Source organism: Peromyscus maniculatus, chromosome 3, assembly GCF_049852395.1.
Source record: "Peromyscus maniculatus bairdii isolate BWxNUB_F1_BW_parent chromosome 3, HU_Pman_BW_mat_3.1, whole genome shotgun sequence".
In the NCBI taxonomy this organism is placed as follows: domain Eukaryota; kingdom Metazoa; phylum Chordata; class Mammalia; order Rodentia; family Cricetidae; genus Peromyscus; species Peromyscus maniculatus.
In genome coordinates this window covers 56,069,034-56,085,231 of record NC_134854.1, presented here as the reverse complement: position 1 = coordinate 56,085,231, position 16,198 = coordinate 56,069,034, and the positions used below count along the sequence as shown (strand labels likewise).

General features: G+C 45.8%; 1 protein-coding gene across 2 annotated transcripts in view; it reads right to left on the bottom strand.

Moving 5' to 3' along the window:
• LOC102919030 (solute carrier family 23 member 1-like) overlaps nt 1-16,198 on the bottom strand; it is a 44,400-nt gene that overhangs the window by 13,245 nt on the left and 14,957 nt on the right. For both annotated transcript variants that reach the window (XM_016008680.3, XM_076566520.1), the window contains exon 4: nt 1,333-1,492. In XM_016008680.3, the coding sequence (XP_015864166.2) occupies nt 1,333-1,492 (160 nt within the window). The remainder of the gene's footprint in view (nt 1-1,332; nt 1,493-16,198) is intronic.

Below are 16,198 nucleotides of genomic sequence, written 5' to 3'. Positions count from 1 at the left end.
GGCTGTTGAGTTTCACATGTGAAAAAACCGTACAGGCTCACGTGTTTGAACACCCGCTCCCACGGCTCTCTATTTTCTTTTTCTGCACCCATCTCTTTAGAAACAGAATCAGTTCACTTTTCCTTGACAGTTCCTTCAGTCTTAGTGTGTCAGCATTCCTGCGGTTGCTCTCCTCTGTGGCTGGACCTGTGCTGCCCGGTCAGCCCGCTAAGCATCTTTGGCTTCCGCAAATGAGACAGATGTTCAGTAGACACAGGGATCCACTCCATCTCAAGAGTGAGCAAGACAACCAGGCACTCATCAAGTGAAGCAAAGAGGTTGGCACGAAAGAGCTTTCTCTGTTAGTCAACACTCTGGGAAACCTTGGTCATTGGAAGGATCTAATAATGTGGCAGTCCTGGCTTTGGGGCTCACTGTGCTGAGACTCCTCAGGACAATGTTAGGGAAATGGAACGTGATGGGCCACCTTGACCCTGGGCCACCAGAACCTGGCCCTGGGCTGTGTAGGAGTCTGTAGACTCTATCTGTGAATGGCCAAGAAGGAAAATGTTTAGATTGTGAGTGTCATGTGTGGTTTCTGACTTATATATTTTTTTTCCAAACAACCTTTTTGAAATAGAAAAGTCATTCTTAGTCCATGGCAATAGAAGAATGGGCCACAGAGGCTGGAGAGATGGCTCAATGGTTAGGGAGTACTTGCTGCTCTTGTAAAAGACCAAGATTTGGTTCCTAGCATCTACATGGTAGCTCACAACTACCTTTAACTCCAGTCCGGGGGATGTGAGGCCCTCTTCTGGCCCATAAGGTCACTGCATGCATGTGGTATGCATACATGCACGGCAGGCAAACACTTATAAAGATATATATCAATCAGGCCATAGATGGGCTTTGGTCCAAGACTCACAGTTTGCTGACTCCTGCTTTAGGGATCCCTGCATGTCACAAACACAAAAATAAATAGTCGACGCATTAAAGAAAATATGAATGTCTCTTGAATGCTGCCTCCTTGGAGCATGTAAGAGTGTTCTCAAGAAGACCTATGTTCTGTCTCCATGCTCTCCATCCAGGCAACTCCAAATCCTCTCCCGCCCATCACCCTGTTTTGTTTCCATTTTCTTACTGGAGTGTTTCTCTCTCTGTCCCTCCCATCATGTACGCACGCACGCACGCACGCACACACGCATGCACGCACACATCACGGACTGCCAGCTTCCTGAGGGCGGGCCCCTTGTCTGTTTTGTCTGGGTCAGTGGCTTAAGTAGAACATCTTTCTTACAGGGAGTGGGCTAACGATGAGCAAGTGAATCAACCCAGCAGCCCCTCTCCCGTTACCTCTCGGATCCTCTTTTGCCACTCTTCAATGAATTCAGGAGAGCTGGTGTTGACCTGGCTGGCATTGAGAGTCCACTCCGGGCATTTCCAGGCAGGAAGAGAGAGCATGGCCAGAGAGGGTGCCACAAAAGCGAAGGTCCCTCCTTGGAGAATGGGCAGCCTGAAGGAGGGGAAGTTTGTCACCACCAAGACCCTCCCACACTGCCCTGTTGCAAGCCCCCAAAGGGCCTTTTGAGCCCAATTCCTAGCACAGTGGCAACACATGGCCCCTGCTCCTTCAGTTGCAGGAAACTCTGCTGAGTTCTGAGGAGAGGCCATGAAGCCTGTGTGACTTTGGACAAGATGTAACACCAGGAGGAGGGACCCAGGCTCTGAGGCACCGTGTGAAGCCAGCAGGGAATTTAGAGAACACAGTATCTCTCCACCCCAGGCCCAGAGCATCCTCTGCCGACCCCAGCACAGGTCACACCATGCAGTTCTCCATCTCAGGCCCCCAACAAGTTATTCCCACACTGGTGGGACTTGTGCAGCCTCAAAACTAGGTTGCTGGATTCCTTCGTGCTCCTGTGAGCCCAGGGCAATCTCAGGCCTCTGCCCTCAAGTTCCATATCACAACAGGTAGATGTGTGACCTCCAGACCCGTCTGACTCCTGGAAGGCTTCTCCCTCTGATTGTCTGTGACAGCTAGCACGGCTTAGTCAGTCTGCAGAGAAACCCAGGCAGTAGGCAGCCCCCACAATTTGTTCACTAGCAGGCCAGGCTTACCCACCTTCATCATCTCTGAACATTGGAATCTGGGGGGCACAAAGGGCTCCCCCAACTTGGATGCAGCTGTCACTGTGACCTACTGAATCGGGGCACTTTGGTGGGGGTAGGTACAGATGTGGGGGCGGCACAGGTACATGTTTGTGCATGCGGAAGCCAGAGGACCATCCTGAGTGTGGTTCCTTAGGCACTATCTACCTGTCTCTGTCTCCTTGACTCTGGAATTACAGGTGTCCATCACCACAGCTGGTTTTTGTTTGTTTGTTTATGTGGGTTCTGGAAATCAAACTCAGTTTCCGCATTTTTGCAAAGCAAACAGACCCACTATGGCTCTTCACCTTTGGGCAGGGCAACATGCAGCTGAAGTTTAGACTCAAAAATCTAGCCATGAAGTTCCAAAGTAAAATAGATGGAATGGTGCAGAGAGGGTTGAAACACACGGATGGTGTGTTAATATATGTGCATGAATGCAGGTGTGTAACTGCCTTCATTTTAGAATCCTAAGCTAAGCATCAGGACAGGAAGGGGACAGCATGGTGTGCATTGTTGTGGGGAGGGCAATCATAGCGTACATGGCACAAGATACAGGACTCATAGTTCGTTATTAGCCATAATCTCGCGTATCTGATTCATTCATCAAATGCTCACTGAGTGGCAGGCATAAGGATCAGAGCCACAGTGGAGAGGCAACGCCCACTTGGACAGTCATCCATCCTTATCCACCGTTCTGTTTACAATGGTTTCAGTTACATGTGGTCAAATGTACTCTGAAAACAGTAATATTTGTCTCAAGTCTTTCAAAAGAGATCGTTATCATAATAAGGCATCATAATTATTATCATAATTCTATTTTATCACTGGATAGCATGTTAATCACTTACTGTGCCTAGTCATAAATCAAACTCCATCACTGGTACACATGTATAGGAAAGAACATATTTCAGAGTTCAGTATTAAGTGCAGTTCCAAGTGTCCACTGGGGTTTTGTAACTCATCCATCCCTTCAGACCAAGAGGAGCCCACACTTCTCTTGCTTCCGTTCTCTGCGTGTATGTAGCCCTGACCCCGCAGAGTGAGGATTCATAAGAACTTGCCCTCTCTGGTCCTCATAAATACTCTAATTACGGTTACAAACCACACCATGGCAGTGGGTCCCGGGGTCCTGGCCATTTCATTATCACCAGGACCCAGGAGAGCAGGAATCCTTCCCGTGCTGAAACCGCCACCACCAAAAACCTGCGGACACTTTAAAAAACCGTTTTGGTTTCTTCTCATTTTGTAGATATGTCATAAAGCTTGCACAAATATCCACTGGGTATTCATTAGGCTGTCGAAGATGTGCCTTTGTTCGTGTTTTTACTGTTGATGGCTGTTTTTACTATCTATAAACTCATTGCAGAATTATGATATTGTCTAACGATTCTTGCCGAAGAATGGTGAATTTACTTTTTCACATTTTATTTGTTTGTGTGTGTGCACCCATGTGTGTGGTGGCCAGTTAACAACAGCAGAAGCCGACTCTTTCCTACCATGTGGGTCCTGGGGACCAAACACGGGTCATCAGGCTTGGTGGGCAAGTGCCTTTAGCCACTGAGCCATTTTGCTGGCCCTAGTTTTCATTTTTAAAAAGTCTTTTCTGGGCTAGAAAGATAGCTAAGTGGTTACAGGCACCTGCTACTCTTCCAGAGGACCCGAATTTAGTTCCCACACCCATGTAGGGCCGCTCACACTGCCTGCAGTGTCCACCTACACTGAGGGCAGTGCTGGTGTTTGTAGGCTAATTTCTCTCTGTGTGAGGGTGTTGGATCCTCTGGAACTAGAGTTACAGACAGTTGTGAGTTGCCATATGGGTGCTGAGAATTGAACCCAGGTCCTCTGGAAGAGTAGCTAGTGTCCTTAACCACTGAACCATCTCTCCAGCCCCAAAATAAACATTTTAAAGAATAGAGGATATTTAAGATCCCATTTATTTCCTCACCTGAATTTGAATAAAAACTTGTCTCTAGAAGAGATAAGGGAGACAATCCAGGGTTTAGCCTCCATCCCTCAAAGGGCTAGTTAACCTGTCTTATAGCTAAATCAACATATGTTCTAATCTTTGCGTGATGGGAAGAAAACCCTCTCCCTGGGTTGGCCAATGTGTAAATAAGTTAAATTTCCTCTATCAGTTTCTGTTCCCTAGTGCCTTTGGAATACAGGATGCTGAGGGGGCAGGTTTGTGAGTATCCTGCCAGACTCACCATGGCATCTACCATGGCAGAAACATGAATACAAGTACGCTTCTCAGTGTTAGAGTTACAGGTATGCACCTAGGGACTGAGCCTAGGGCTCCCGGAATGCTATACAGGCACTTTACCAGTTGAGCGACATTCTCAGCCCCCTACCATTTCTCAAGTGCTCAAGTGCCATATCCTCTGTGTTCCTAAGCAAAGTCAACCATGTTCTTCTCTTGCTACAGCATTCCTTAAAATATCGCAGTATTATGTTGCTACATAGCCTGCAATTACTTATCCATATATTTGATTCTCTTTTTTAAAAAATATCTATATGTATGTGTGCCTGTGTGAGGGTATACGTCCATGAGTGCAGCACCCATGGAGACCAGAAAATGGTGTCAGGTGTCCTAGAACTGGGGTTACAGGCAATTGTGACTTGACTGATATGTTGGGAACTGAACTCCGCACCTCTGCAAGAACAGTATTCATTCTTAACTGCTAAGTCATCTCTCCAACTCCCAATTCCTCTTTTGAGACCCTAGTCTCCTTGAGAGGGAGAATCATAAATAAGTCCCGGCACCCACTGATGACAGACAGCCATGAGGCAAAGGACTAAAGACAACTAGTTACGCTGGCTTCAGGATTCACCCAAGGGAGCTACAGCAGCAAGGTTGGCAGTCATACCTACAGGAGACTGATTCAGTGGAGACCTTCCAGTCACTGAAGATCCAGGGCTTCCTTGACCAACAAGTCTTTCTCTTAGAAGATCTCTGTCTCTGTCTCTCTGTCTCTCTGTCTCTCTGTCTCTCTGTCTCTCTGTCTCTCTCTCTCTCTCTGTCTCTCTCTCTCTCTCTCTCTCTCTCTCTCTCTCTCTCTCTCTCTCTCTCACACACACACACACACACACACACACACACACACACACACACCCCGCTTAGGATGCTCCCAAGATGGAAGGTCTGTGAGCATTGTCCGCCTTTCCCAACGACTTACTTCTATGGAAGCTGACATGACTTAGTACATAGACCAAACGTTGGCACTCCCTCTAATTTAAATTTGTTCTGTCCTTAGCCTCAATCTGATGGTATCAAGAGATGAGGCCTCAGGGAAGGAATGGGGTTTAAATGAAGTCATGCAGATGAGGTTCCCCAAGAGAGGATTAGTATCTTTATGAGGAGAAGAAACAAGATGAGAGCTTTTCCACTACATGGGAATCTAACAGGAAAGATGCCACCTGGAAGCCAGAAGGGGGGGTCTCACCAGAGCTGAAGAACGCTTGCACCCTGTTCTTAAATGTCCAGCCCAGAACCATGAGAAAAGCATGGTTCTGTTGGGTGGACTGAAGTGTCCAGAGGACGGGAAAGTCATACATGTAAAGATGTTCTAAGACTGATTAACTGGTTCAAACTTCCTGGTTTTCAGGGCTGGGGAGATAGCTCAGCAGGAAAAGGCATTGCTACCCAATCTTGTAAGCCTGACAACCCGAGTTTGACCCCAGGAACTCACAGAAAGTGGAGGGACAGATGATGTAACTCCACCAAGTTGTCCTCTGACCTCCACACATTTTCCCTAATCAATAACAGTCATAAAATTGAGTGAGTACATGCAGTACCACGTTCCGATAGAAATTATCTTGGGCTCTTTAGATTACAGAGTAGTCACCCATTGCTCACCCTGTGTCTCACTCAGCATTCCTTGTGACTGTCAGGTAAAACTTTAGGGACTGTACCAACTTATCAGAGCACCAGCTGTCACCATCCAAACGCCAAGAATGTCATCAGAAAGGCTCTGAAGCCACAGCAGAGACTTCCTGGCCTCTCTGCCCCCTGCCTACCTGATGTTTCCACCAGCGTGTTTGAAAGCACCTGGGCTAACAACTTTCTTCTGTTGTGTAACTATAAAAGCTTCATGAAGCCGTTTCCACGTTAGAGTGCTATTCTGAGCAACCGAAATCCTCATTCCTGAGCAACGGATGATTGACCGTTTTGGTCGAGAATAAATTCTCTTCTTCCCTTTGAGTTCTGTGCTGGCAAGTGTTGAATTGCTCGGTCTGTGGTATTTTGCTATGGCAGCCAGAGCAGACTGGGACACTTAGGAACAAGATTCAACAGAAAACAACTGAGTCACCTCATCTCTTTGTACTTAAGTTTACCTTTCTATACAATAGGACTAACACTTACACTCGCTTCAAGCGGTGCAGGGGAAAGTATGCGTTTGTAGACCATATTGCACATGCACCATCATGACTGTTATTTTCACATGGGAGAGGAACCAATCAGGTCTTGGGTGGGCCCAGGGCCTGCCCCTAGTGTTCAGGCTGCATCCGCACCTCATCTGCAGTGACTCATGTAGACCTAGGGTTTTCTTCTTCTTCACATTGTTCCCAGTGGTTTCTCCTTGTTCCCATCCAGAGAGAGGAGGTATGAGGAAATGAAATACAAGGAAGTGTTTGTGTTGACAGGAAGGGCAGGCTCTGCCCATCTCAAAGAAGGTGGCCAGCCACCCAGAGAAAGACAGGGGAGAGCTGGGGTAATGAGGGGGACGGGCTGCTAGCGAGGTAACCTGGAGAGGGAATAAACACACCAAATATGTCTCTTCCACATTTTGTCAGTGCGCCCAAGGAATGCAGAAAAATACAAACACTTTGGGCAGCACCCTAAGATAAAAACCAAAGTTCAAGTGTGACTACATCACTGATAAGGATGGTCCCTGGTCATCTGACATGTGCTTTATCCTCCAAACTACAACTTCACAGATGACCTCATCGATGATCTATATCCTAAGTCCAAGATGGCACACTTCCGTGGAAAATAAGTCAAGAGGCCACCATCTCCCCTCCCTCCCTGCCCCCTCTGCCAGCCTCTTTGATTCCCTATCACCAATATGCCTATCACATACGGTTCTGTTAAAACTTGCAGAAGCCTAAGAGGCCCGGACCTGCCAGCACATCTGTGGGAGGATCCAAGAAGTCATGATAAGACTCCAGACGATGCTGATGAAGCATCCCAGGGTCCACCCAGTCTGTGTTCTTCAGGGTTGAGAGCCTCACTCGTGAGACAAGAAGGGAGGGGTCCCGCTGAGACTTTTGGAACTCTGAGCCACTCAGTCACTTAATAAAAAAAGATGAGCATCCTGGAAGCTGCCGTGATGAAGAAGCAGAGAGCTGGGGCCAGCAAGATGGTGCGGCAAGTGAGGGCCCCTGTTGTCAAGCCTGGTGACCTGAGTCGTACCCCCGGGACCCACATGGTAGAAAGAAAGAGCTGACCCCTGCGAGCTGTCCTCAGAACCATGATGTGTGCGGCACCTCCCCCAGGGAATAAATGTAATTTTTTAAATATAAAAAATAAAGGGGATCTTTGGTCCCATCACACTGTTCAAGGGACTATAAACTCAGTGACTTTACAGGAGAGGGAGAAACAAATAGCTGGAATGGGAGACTGCCAGCTCCAGGCCGGGAAGATGGCAGGACACAAGCTAAGCATCCCACACTGGGATCAGGGACCGTTTCCAAAACTGAAACCGAAAGTTTAAGTGGAAAGAAAAGTCACTGTCCGTCCCCAAGTGTTCTAGACAGGAGGGGCAAAGGGCACCCTGTCACACGCTCACTGTGACTCAGGCTCACCCAGTCAGTGATGAGCAGACAGAAAACCCAGCCTGACTTGGGCCTGTGCAGAATCCTACAGCAAGGAAGTTTCCTGAAGACTTAGAGAAGAATTTTCTGTAGGAAGCAAGTGCAATAGTGTGGGTGCTCATAAAATATAGAAGAGGACGCACTCCTAAATGACTTTGGAATAATTTTTAAAAACAAAACTCTAGTGGAAAACAAATGATTTTGCATGGATGAGACATATATACAACATGTTCCTTAAAAGAAAAATCCAACAAAGATGCCAGATATCTCCAGTTAATCTACTGATGGAATGCAAATGCTACCCAAATTCCAAGATGTTTGTTATTTTATTCAGTAAAGTGCTTTGAAAACTAATTCTGGAATGATGAAAAAAGCTAGAATACTTTAGAAATAATTTTTTTTTTCGAGACAGGGTTTCTCTGCGTAGCTTTGTGCCTTTCCTGGAGCTTGAGCTCACTTGGTAGCCCAGGCTGGCCTCGAACTCACAGAGATCCGCCTGCCTCTGCCTCCCGAGTGCTGGGATTAAAAGTGTGCACCACCACCGCCCGGCAGAAATAATTTTAAAGGAAAGCATGATGAAGAAAAACACACCCAACCAAATAAAAGTTTGCAACCAAGTTACTAATTTTAAAACAGTGAGGGCCGGGATGGAGAGATGACTGGGTCTTTAAGAGTGTCTGCTGCATGCACATGAGGACAGGAATCTGGGTTCCAGCAGACATGTAAAAAGCTGGACTGTCCCACACCCACCTGCAACTCCTTCAGTGAGGGGAGCAGAGACAGGCAGACTGCAAAGACTCGCTGGCTGCTGCCCTCGGTGAAATAGCATGACCTCCAGGTTCAGTAAGAGATTCTGCCTCAAAGGGACAAAGCAGAGTGATAGAGGAGGACACCTGGCACCTCCCTCTGACTTCTGTTTGAGTCATGTATGGTCAAGGGAACACATGCACATACGCCAGACAGACAGACAGACAGACAGACAGACAGACACACACACACACACACACACACACACACACACACACACACACACACACACTATTATGTAGTTTCTTCTGAAATTAAAGCCTTACATCTTGGAGGGAAACAAGAAAGGATCCTTACAGGGGAGTGAAACAACAGTATGTTCTAGGAGGAGGTGAACTACTTCAAGGATGCTCCTTAGGACAGGAAGTACATAACTCAAAATAGCTTCAGGAGGTCCCTGAAACTGATCAGATACACTAGGACCTTCCCTTCCCAAGTGCACATAAAGAATGAAGTCTGCTGAGAGTCATGCTCAGACAAGCCAAGCTGCAAAGAAGGCTTTCAGAAGCCCATCTGCTCGAAGAAGCAGAGACCCGCTGAATCACCCAGAAGAAACAAAGACCAGCTGAGCTGCTTGGAAGACCCTCAGACCAGCTGAGCCACCCGGAAGGACGCTCTCCAGCCTGTTGGGCTGCCTGCAGGCTGTGTAGTGTGCTCCAGGGTTCCCAGCTGTTTGGGTCTCTGAAGTGATGGGCATCAGGAATAGCAGAACTCTTGAGATGCAGATCCATGGAATGAACCACACAACTATAACAACATTCCCTGGTGTTTCCCTGAAGGTGCAGATTCCCATCTAAGAACAACCCGAAGGATGTAGATGCAACACATAACTGAGGACCAGCTTGGTGGTGAGCAAATAAATTTCATTTCATTTTCCCTCAGTGTTGTACAACAGTCTCCTCTGAAATTACAACATTCCATCCTACTGGGGAGCTGCTAAATCAGGGAGGTAAACAACTAAAAACAAAACACAAAACAGTTGCTCCAAGAACTCCCTGAAACTGACCAGATTCACTAAGACCCTCCCTACCAAGTAAGCAGAGCCGAGCTGCAAAGACTGTGAGAAAAGAGCCAAGACTCTGAGACAGAACAGCTGTATGGAATAAGCAGAAGCCAGCTGAGCTGCCAGGGTGAGGTTTAAACCAACTGAGGCACCAGAAAGGACACTCTAACCTCCTGGGCTGTCTGCAGACTGTGAAGTATGCTCCAGGTTCCCGGCTTTGTGAGCTGTCACCCATGTGGGGGTAAGCGTTGGTGATAAGCTGTCTTGGAGTCATTTCTGCTCCTGTAGCTCCTCACCCATATTCCTGTAAGTAACCTCAATAAAACTCATCGACTCACCAAGCTGGACTTTGGTGTCCATACTTTGTTCTGTTGTCAGTTCCCTACCAGGAATGAGTAGACATCTGTTCATGTCTCCCCAGGAAAAGTCTGTCACATCACACACACACACACACACACACACACACACACACACACACGCACGCACGCACGCACGCACGCACACACGCACGAACATACACACAAAAATAAGCAGTGAGATTCTAGTTGAAGATATGACTCCTCCTGGAAACACAGGCAGCTCAGAAAGAGAATGCCTAGGATACATAAGAATTTAAGGGCTGCCAAGCCTGATAACCTGAGTTGGATCCCTGGGACCCACATGACGAAGGAAAGAACTGACCCCCCACAGACTGTCCTCCTGATACCTACACATTCACTGCAGCACCTCCCCATCCCCCGCTAAATAAGTAAATAAAATATAAATTAAAAATTAGTATGAATCGATAATATATATTAAAAGCAATGTGTTTATAAAAACTGGGAAGATTATGGCATAAAATGTGAGGGGTGGTTGTCACTTGGCTAATATAATTTTGATTGGTCTGTTTTCTTTGTCCATTTTATACAATTTCCAATATATATACTATGTACAGGTAAGCAAAAAACACAAAAATGTGTGCTTATTTTAAAGAAATGAAACAAAAATGTATTTCATCATTACAACAAAAAAAGAGCTTAGTCTAAGGTGCACAGAATCATATTCTCTGTGAGAGATGAATGATTATGCAATAAATAATGCTGAGAAAATTGGTGTTTAGGGGGAAAGTGATCATTTTCAACCCTAGAAACATAAAACCTTTAGTGCACAAAAGTCTTCATTAAAATTAAAGATACACAAAATGTTTATGATTACTAATAGAGACAAAAATTTAATATTCTCATGATATATTTAGATAATATATATAAATTAAAATTCTGATAAAAATTAATAAAAACGTTGATTTATGAATAAAATTGTCCCCTCTTGAAACCACTAACCTGACATTAAAATATATTTCAGGGGTGTAAGTCCCAAGGATAAAGAGAATGGAGTAGGAAACAATTCATTTAAGTTTGGCAACTGAAGAGCAGATGGTGAGAAGTAACAGGCCGGCCAGCCCCGGGAAACAGATCCCACACAGGAAGAGGTAAATGGTAGTATTCCGAGAAGTCTCGGGACACAGTCCTCAATGTGGGGGTAAACACGAAGCTGTGACAGTGGGGTGTCCTGGCAGAAGGCTTGAGGTCTATTGGAGAGAACAAAGCACAGGGTCCCTGGGCAGGTAGACAGCAGGCAGAACTGGATGTAGGAGCCAGGGGGAGGCCATCCTGACATGGGCCTCTGGTCAGTGTGTACACATGGAACACTAACACCCCCAGTTCACTATCCCACTCAGAGTCTAGAATTCTTCTGGCCAGCTCCTGTCCCTCCAGGTAAGAGACTATGAAATCTTGTTCTGAATATTAAAGCAGCATGGGATGAAAAGTATAGAGCTGCTAAGAATGAGACTCCCCCAGCCCCACTGTGCCACCTACAATTAAGAACAACTTGAATCGTGGTCCTTGCAGGTGGGTGATGGTAATGCATGCATGTTGGGCTATAGTGAAGGCCAAGGACCCACTTCAGGTTCAGAACATCTGGTCAACCTCTTAGAACAGTAGTTCTAAACATGAGCAGATGAACAAGGATCATCAGCAACCAAGAAAATACAAAGGAAAAAGAGGCAAATAAAAGTGACTTTGAAGAACTTTGAAATTTTACTCCTCAGAAGTTCAAGGTCATCCCTGGCTTCTTAACAAGTTCCCTTTCTTAAAAGAAAAAAGGAAGAAAGCATTCCCACTTATACCTAAAAGACTTTGCAATCATAAATCAAAAAGAGTATAAATAAAAAAGAAATATTGTACTCAGAACAAAAATAGCTCTTGAAACAATATTGCAAAAATGAACTTAACAGGAGCTTTAAAGATAAAGCTGTGCCAGGTGGTGGTGGTGCATACTTTTGATCCCAGCACTCGGGAGGCAAAGGCAGGCAGATCTCTGTGAGTTTGAATCTAGCCTGGTTTGCAGAGTGAATTCCAAGACAGCCAGGGATACAAATAGAAACCTGGTCTTGAAAAGCCAAAGTAAAATAAAATAAAGTTGAACTTCTTCCCTCCAAACAACAAAACTACATAGGTATATAAACAAGAACTAAAAGATTTAAAAAAAAAAAATAGAGGCTTAGTCCATGGAAATCCAATATTTGAATAATACAAGTTCAGAAAGAAATTCAGAGCAATTAATGGGCCAGTATTTATATGTAGAAACATATTATTTAATATAAAGTACAATGGATGAAAATAAACTTGAGCCATGAAATATAAACAGAAATTAACAGGACTAAAGGTATAAAACAAAGTCACAAGGGCTACAGAACCTCAGAGTTGGAGTCCTTCCAGGTTCCAAGGGTGGGAGTGGAGGGATGCTAGCCAACACTTTGGGATTCTCAAAATCATGTGGCATGCTAGAAGATAATGTACTATTTTCAAAGGTCTAAAAGAAAATTACTTCTCACCAAAATTTCTATACCCAGCCAAAATATTGATCGAGGGTGAGAACAGAATCACAATATTTTTACAAAGTTTACTTCCCACACATTATCTCCCAAGATGCTTACAGGATTATGTGTCAAAAGAAGGAGAAGTAAGTGTGGAAACAGAATCTACCAGAAAACTGACATAAAGTGCATTCCCTGGGGAGGACGAGGGGGCATCTCAGGAAGACAGATGAGCACAAGGAACTGACAGAAACTATCCCAGAGCATGTCAGAGAGTTCCAGAAGACTGAAGAGAAGAAGCTAATAGACTATGTAATGTGAGTGGAATTTTTAAGAAGAGGTTTAGACAACAAGGCAAGTGTTTAAAATTTAACTAGAAACAAGTACACAGTGAATTAAGTATATTAAAACCAAAGTCTGGATAGGAAACTCACTATGTGAGCCAGCTCCAAATATCATTACAGTTCAATCACTGAAGAATGATCTCTGATGGCCAGATGGGAAGGTGGGAGCATGGAAAGCATGCTTGTGTATGGTAGAGCAAGGGGAAAGAAAATCAAATCCTAGTCATATTGGCACATCAATCGGCAATGCCTAAAGTGGAATCATTTAGAGACTTGAGGCAAATACCTAAACAACCAGCTAAGAAGCATGAGAGCATCTTCCTGTGCCTAGAAGAACAGAAGAGGAAAACCTCCCACATGGAAGGGGAAGCCTATTTGTCTTCTTTAAAACAGATGTAGTCGGGCTGGAGAGATGGCTCAGCGGTTAAGAGCACTGGCTATTCTTCCAAAGGTCCTGAGTTCAATTCCCAGCAACCACATGGTGGCTCACAACCATCTGTAGTGAGATCTGGTGCCCTCTTCTGGCCTGCATGGATATGTGCAAACAGAACACTGTATACATAATAAATAAATAAATCTAAAAAAAAAAAAAAAAAAAAAACAGATAATAGAGTCTTTAAAAAAAAAAAACAGATGTAGTCAGCCATGGTGGTACAGTAACACCGCCCCCCCCAACCTAGGAGTCCGAGGCAGGAGGACTGTGGTCCCAGGCCAGCGACTGTGGTCCCAGGCCAGCCTGGGCAATGTATCAAGACTTCTTTTCAAAAACAAACAACATAAACCATCCCTAGCCACTACCCTAAGTGTATCCCAGCACTCCATGTTGGCAATGGGTTGGGGGCTTTGTTCTAACATCGCACCGCCCTGTCTTTTTACTCTGCTCTAAAGGCAAGGATGCCTGACCCTGTTCCTCCTTGACATGAGCTTTCATGATGCTCATGAGAGACAGAGGTGAACAGCAGGTATAGTCACAAAGGAATCTCAGGCCAGAGCCTCAAACCAGAGCTAGTCTGCTGACCTCGAATTTGTTAAATGGTCATTGACGGCTTTGAACTCCTGATTCTCTTTGTCTCCACTTCCACTGAGTCCAAAGCCAGTCAGGACTGTTTAATAAATTTGAGGTCACCCTGGGCTACCTGCAACCCTGTGTCCCCATCCCCACCCCAAACAGACAAATGCTAACCAGCTCAGACTCAGCTGACCTCCCTGTGTACACCAGCCCCTGCTGCCTCCTCATCCGACCAATCCCAAGCTTGCCCTTCTATCCTCTATGGTTAGCACTGCCCCTGCTCCAGCCAGAGATCTGGTGACTGCAAGAATGAAGATATTCTAGAGACGCTTGTACCCCTCCCCTGGAATATCAAACTATTGAATCAGGCGACCCCAAGAAGTTGGAATTTGCCCCAGAGTCTCATGCTGGGAGAAGGAAAGGGCTGATTGATGCCTTGGTAGCAGCTAGGGGAAGAACTCATCTTCTAGAAAGAGAGTTCACGTAGCTCTGACAATTTGCCAGACCACCTTGCAGGAGAGATTGGAGCTGAGCCAAAGATGGGTCAGTGATGGGCAGAACCACACCTTGTCCAGGCATGCTTTGTTATTCGTACCTCTTGCCTCTGTTTTAACTTAAACCTGATGTCAGGCCCCTGGGGCTCTTCCTTTTCCCTATGTGGTCACATTGAATAAATACCCTTTTCTGTTTTTCAGTTTTATGTCTGTCTAATTGACCTACTGAGGACGGGTGGCTGAGCCTCGGTTGCCAGGGCTGCCAGGGTCTGATCCTAACAACTGGGTGACAGAATCAAGGACAGGGACAGAGCTGAGTCAAGGTGGGGCAAGATGGAGTTCTGCTGGGGCATGAGGGCATGAAGTATCTAAAGTACTCAGGCACAGGAACGCTTGTTCCATTTGTGGCATTCCAAGATGTGTGTGTGTGTGTGTGTGTGTGAGAGAGAGAGAGAGAGAGAGAGAGAGAGAGAGAGAGAGAGAGAGAGAGAGAGAGAGAGAGAGAGATTGCCTGAAACCCCTTCAGAAGAAATCCCCCAGTTAAAATTACAGCTAGGGCCAGAGACAGGGTTAACTCTGAAGCGACACACAGACAACCTTTTACTTTCTCCAGAGATTACCCCAGAAATGCAATGTCTTGTTTTGAAATGAATCGTTCTGTCTCATTTTACAACCTCGGTGAGTTTCTGAAGAGACCAGATAGTCAAGGGGGACACAGAGCCCCAGAGTCACGCCACAGATGCTGTGAGGGCCGCCAGCGGTTACAGCCACCAGCCCCACACTGGGAGAGTCCGTGTGGCCAGGTGCAGCTCTCAGGCCAGGTGCAGCAGGTATGGACTCTTGGGATTCTTTTGCAGTTTTATAACCGGGTTTGACTTGTTCTTCTGAACTCTTAATTCATCACCACCATTTCTGTGGGTCATGCAGAAAAGCACTGTGTCATCACTGACCAGTGGACTAACCGAATCTACCTGGCCTCTGACTCACTCCTAACTCATTATCTCAGCCTGCGATTCCCAGGCAGTTACTCATTAGGACCTGAGCGGGAAGCCCGTTTCCATGGGTGGGACTAAGCTCGGCTTGTCTTCTCCCACACAGCCTAAGGATGCCAGCATGTTCTACTTCTTCATTTCATTTCCCTGGGGTGTGAATTCTTTGAATTCCTTGACCCCTGACTCCTGGTTAGCTTGTGGGGCTTAAAGAACACCTTGACGGCAGGTTCACTCACTCCCGTAACCAATTGAAGTACACTCACTCTGTTGTCATAATGTTAGAAATGAAAGAGACTTTGGGACATCGTCAAATCAATTATTTCATTGTGCAGAGAAGAACATTCCAGAGTTAGTGAAGGTAAGTGACTTTCCACGTTCCCACAGCTCAAAGTCAGGACTAGAATTTGAACCTTACGCTTTTCCATGATTATAATTTATGGCAGCAAATGGATGTGATGAACCCATCCAACTGCCTTCCAAATATTTATATTTATGCCCATAGGTATATAGGGAGGCCCTCAGCTTTTGTCAGAGAAGCTTCTTCTCACGGTGGGTGAGGGGTGGCTGCCGAGACTCATGACTGGTCAAAATGTGGAGACTAAGGAACTCTTAGAGTGCTCAGCCCTAAATGGAACATCTCCATCACTCACTTCAAGGACCAGGGAACATCGTGGGGGAAGAGAGGCAGAACTGTAAGAGGTCGAGAATAGAGGGGACCTTTGGAGCACACAGTCTTCTAGTCATGACA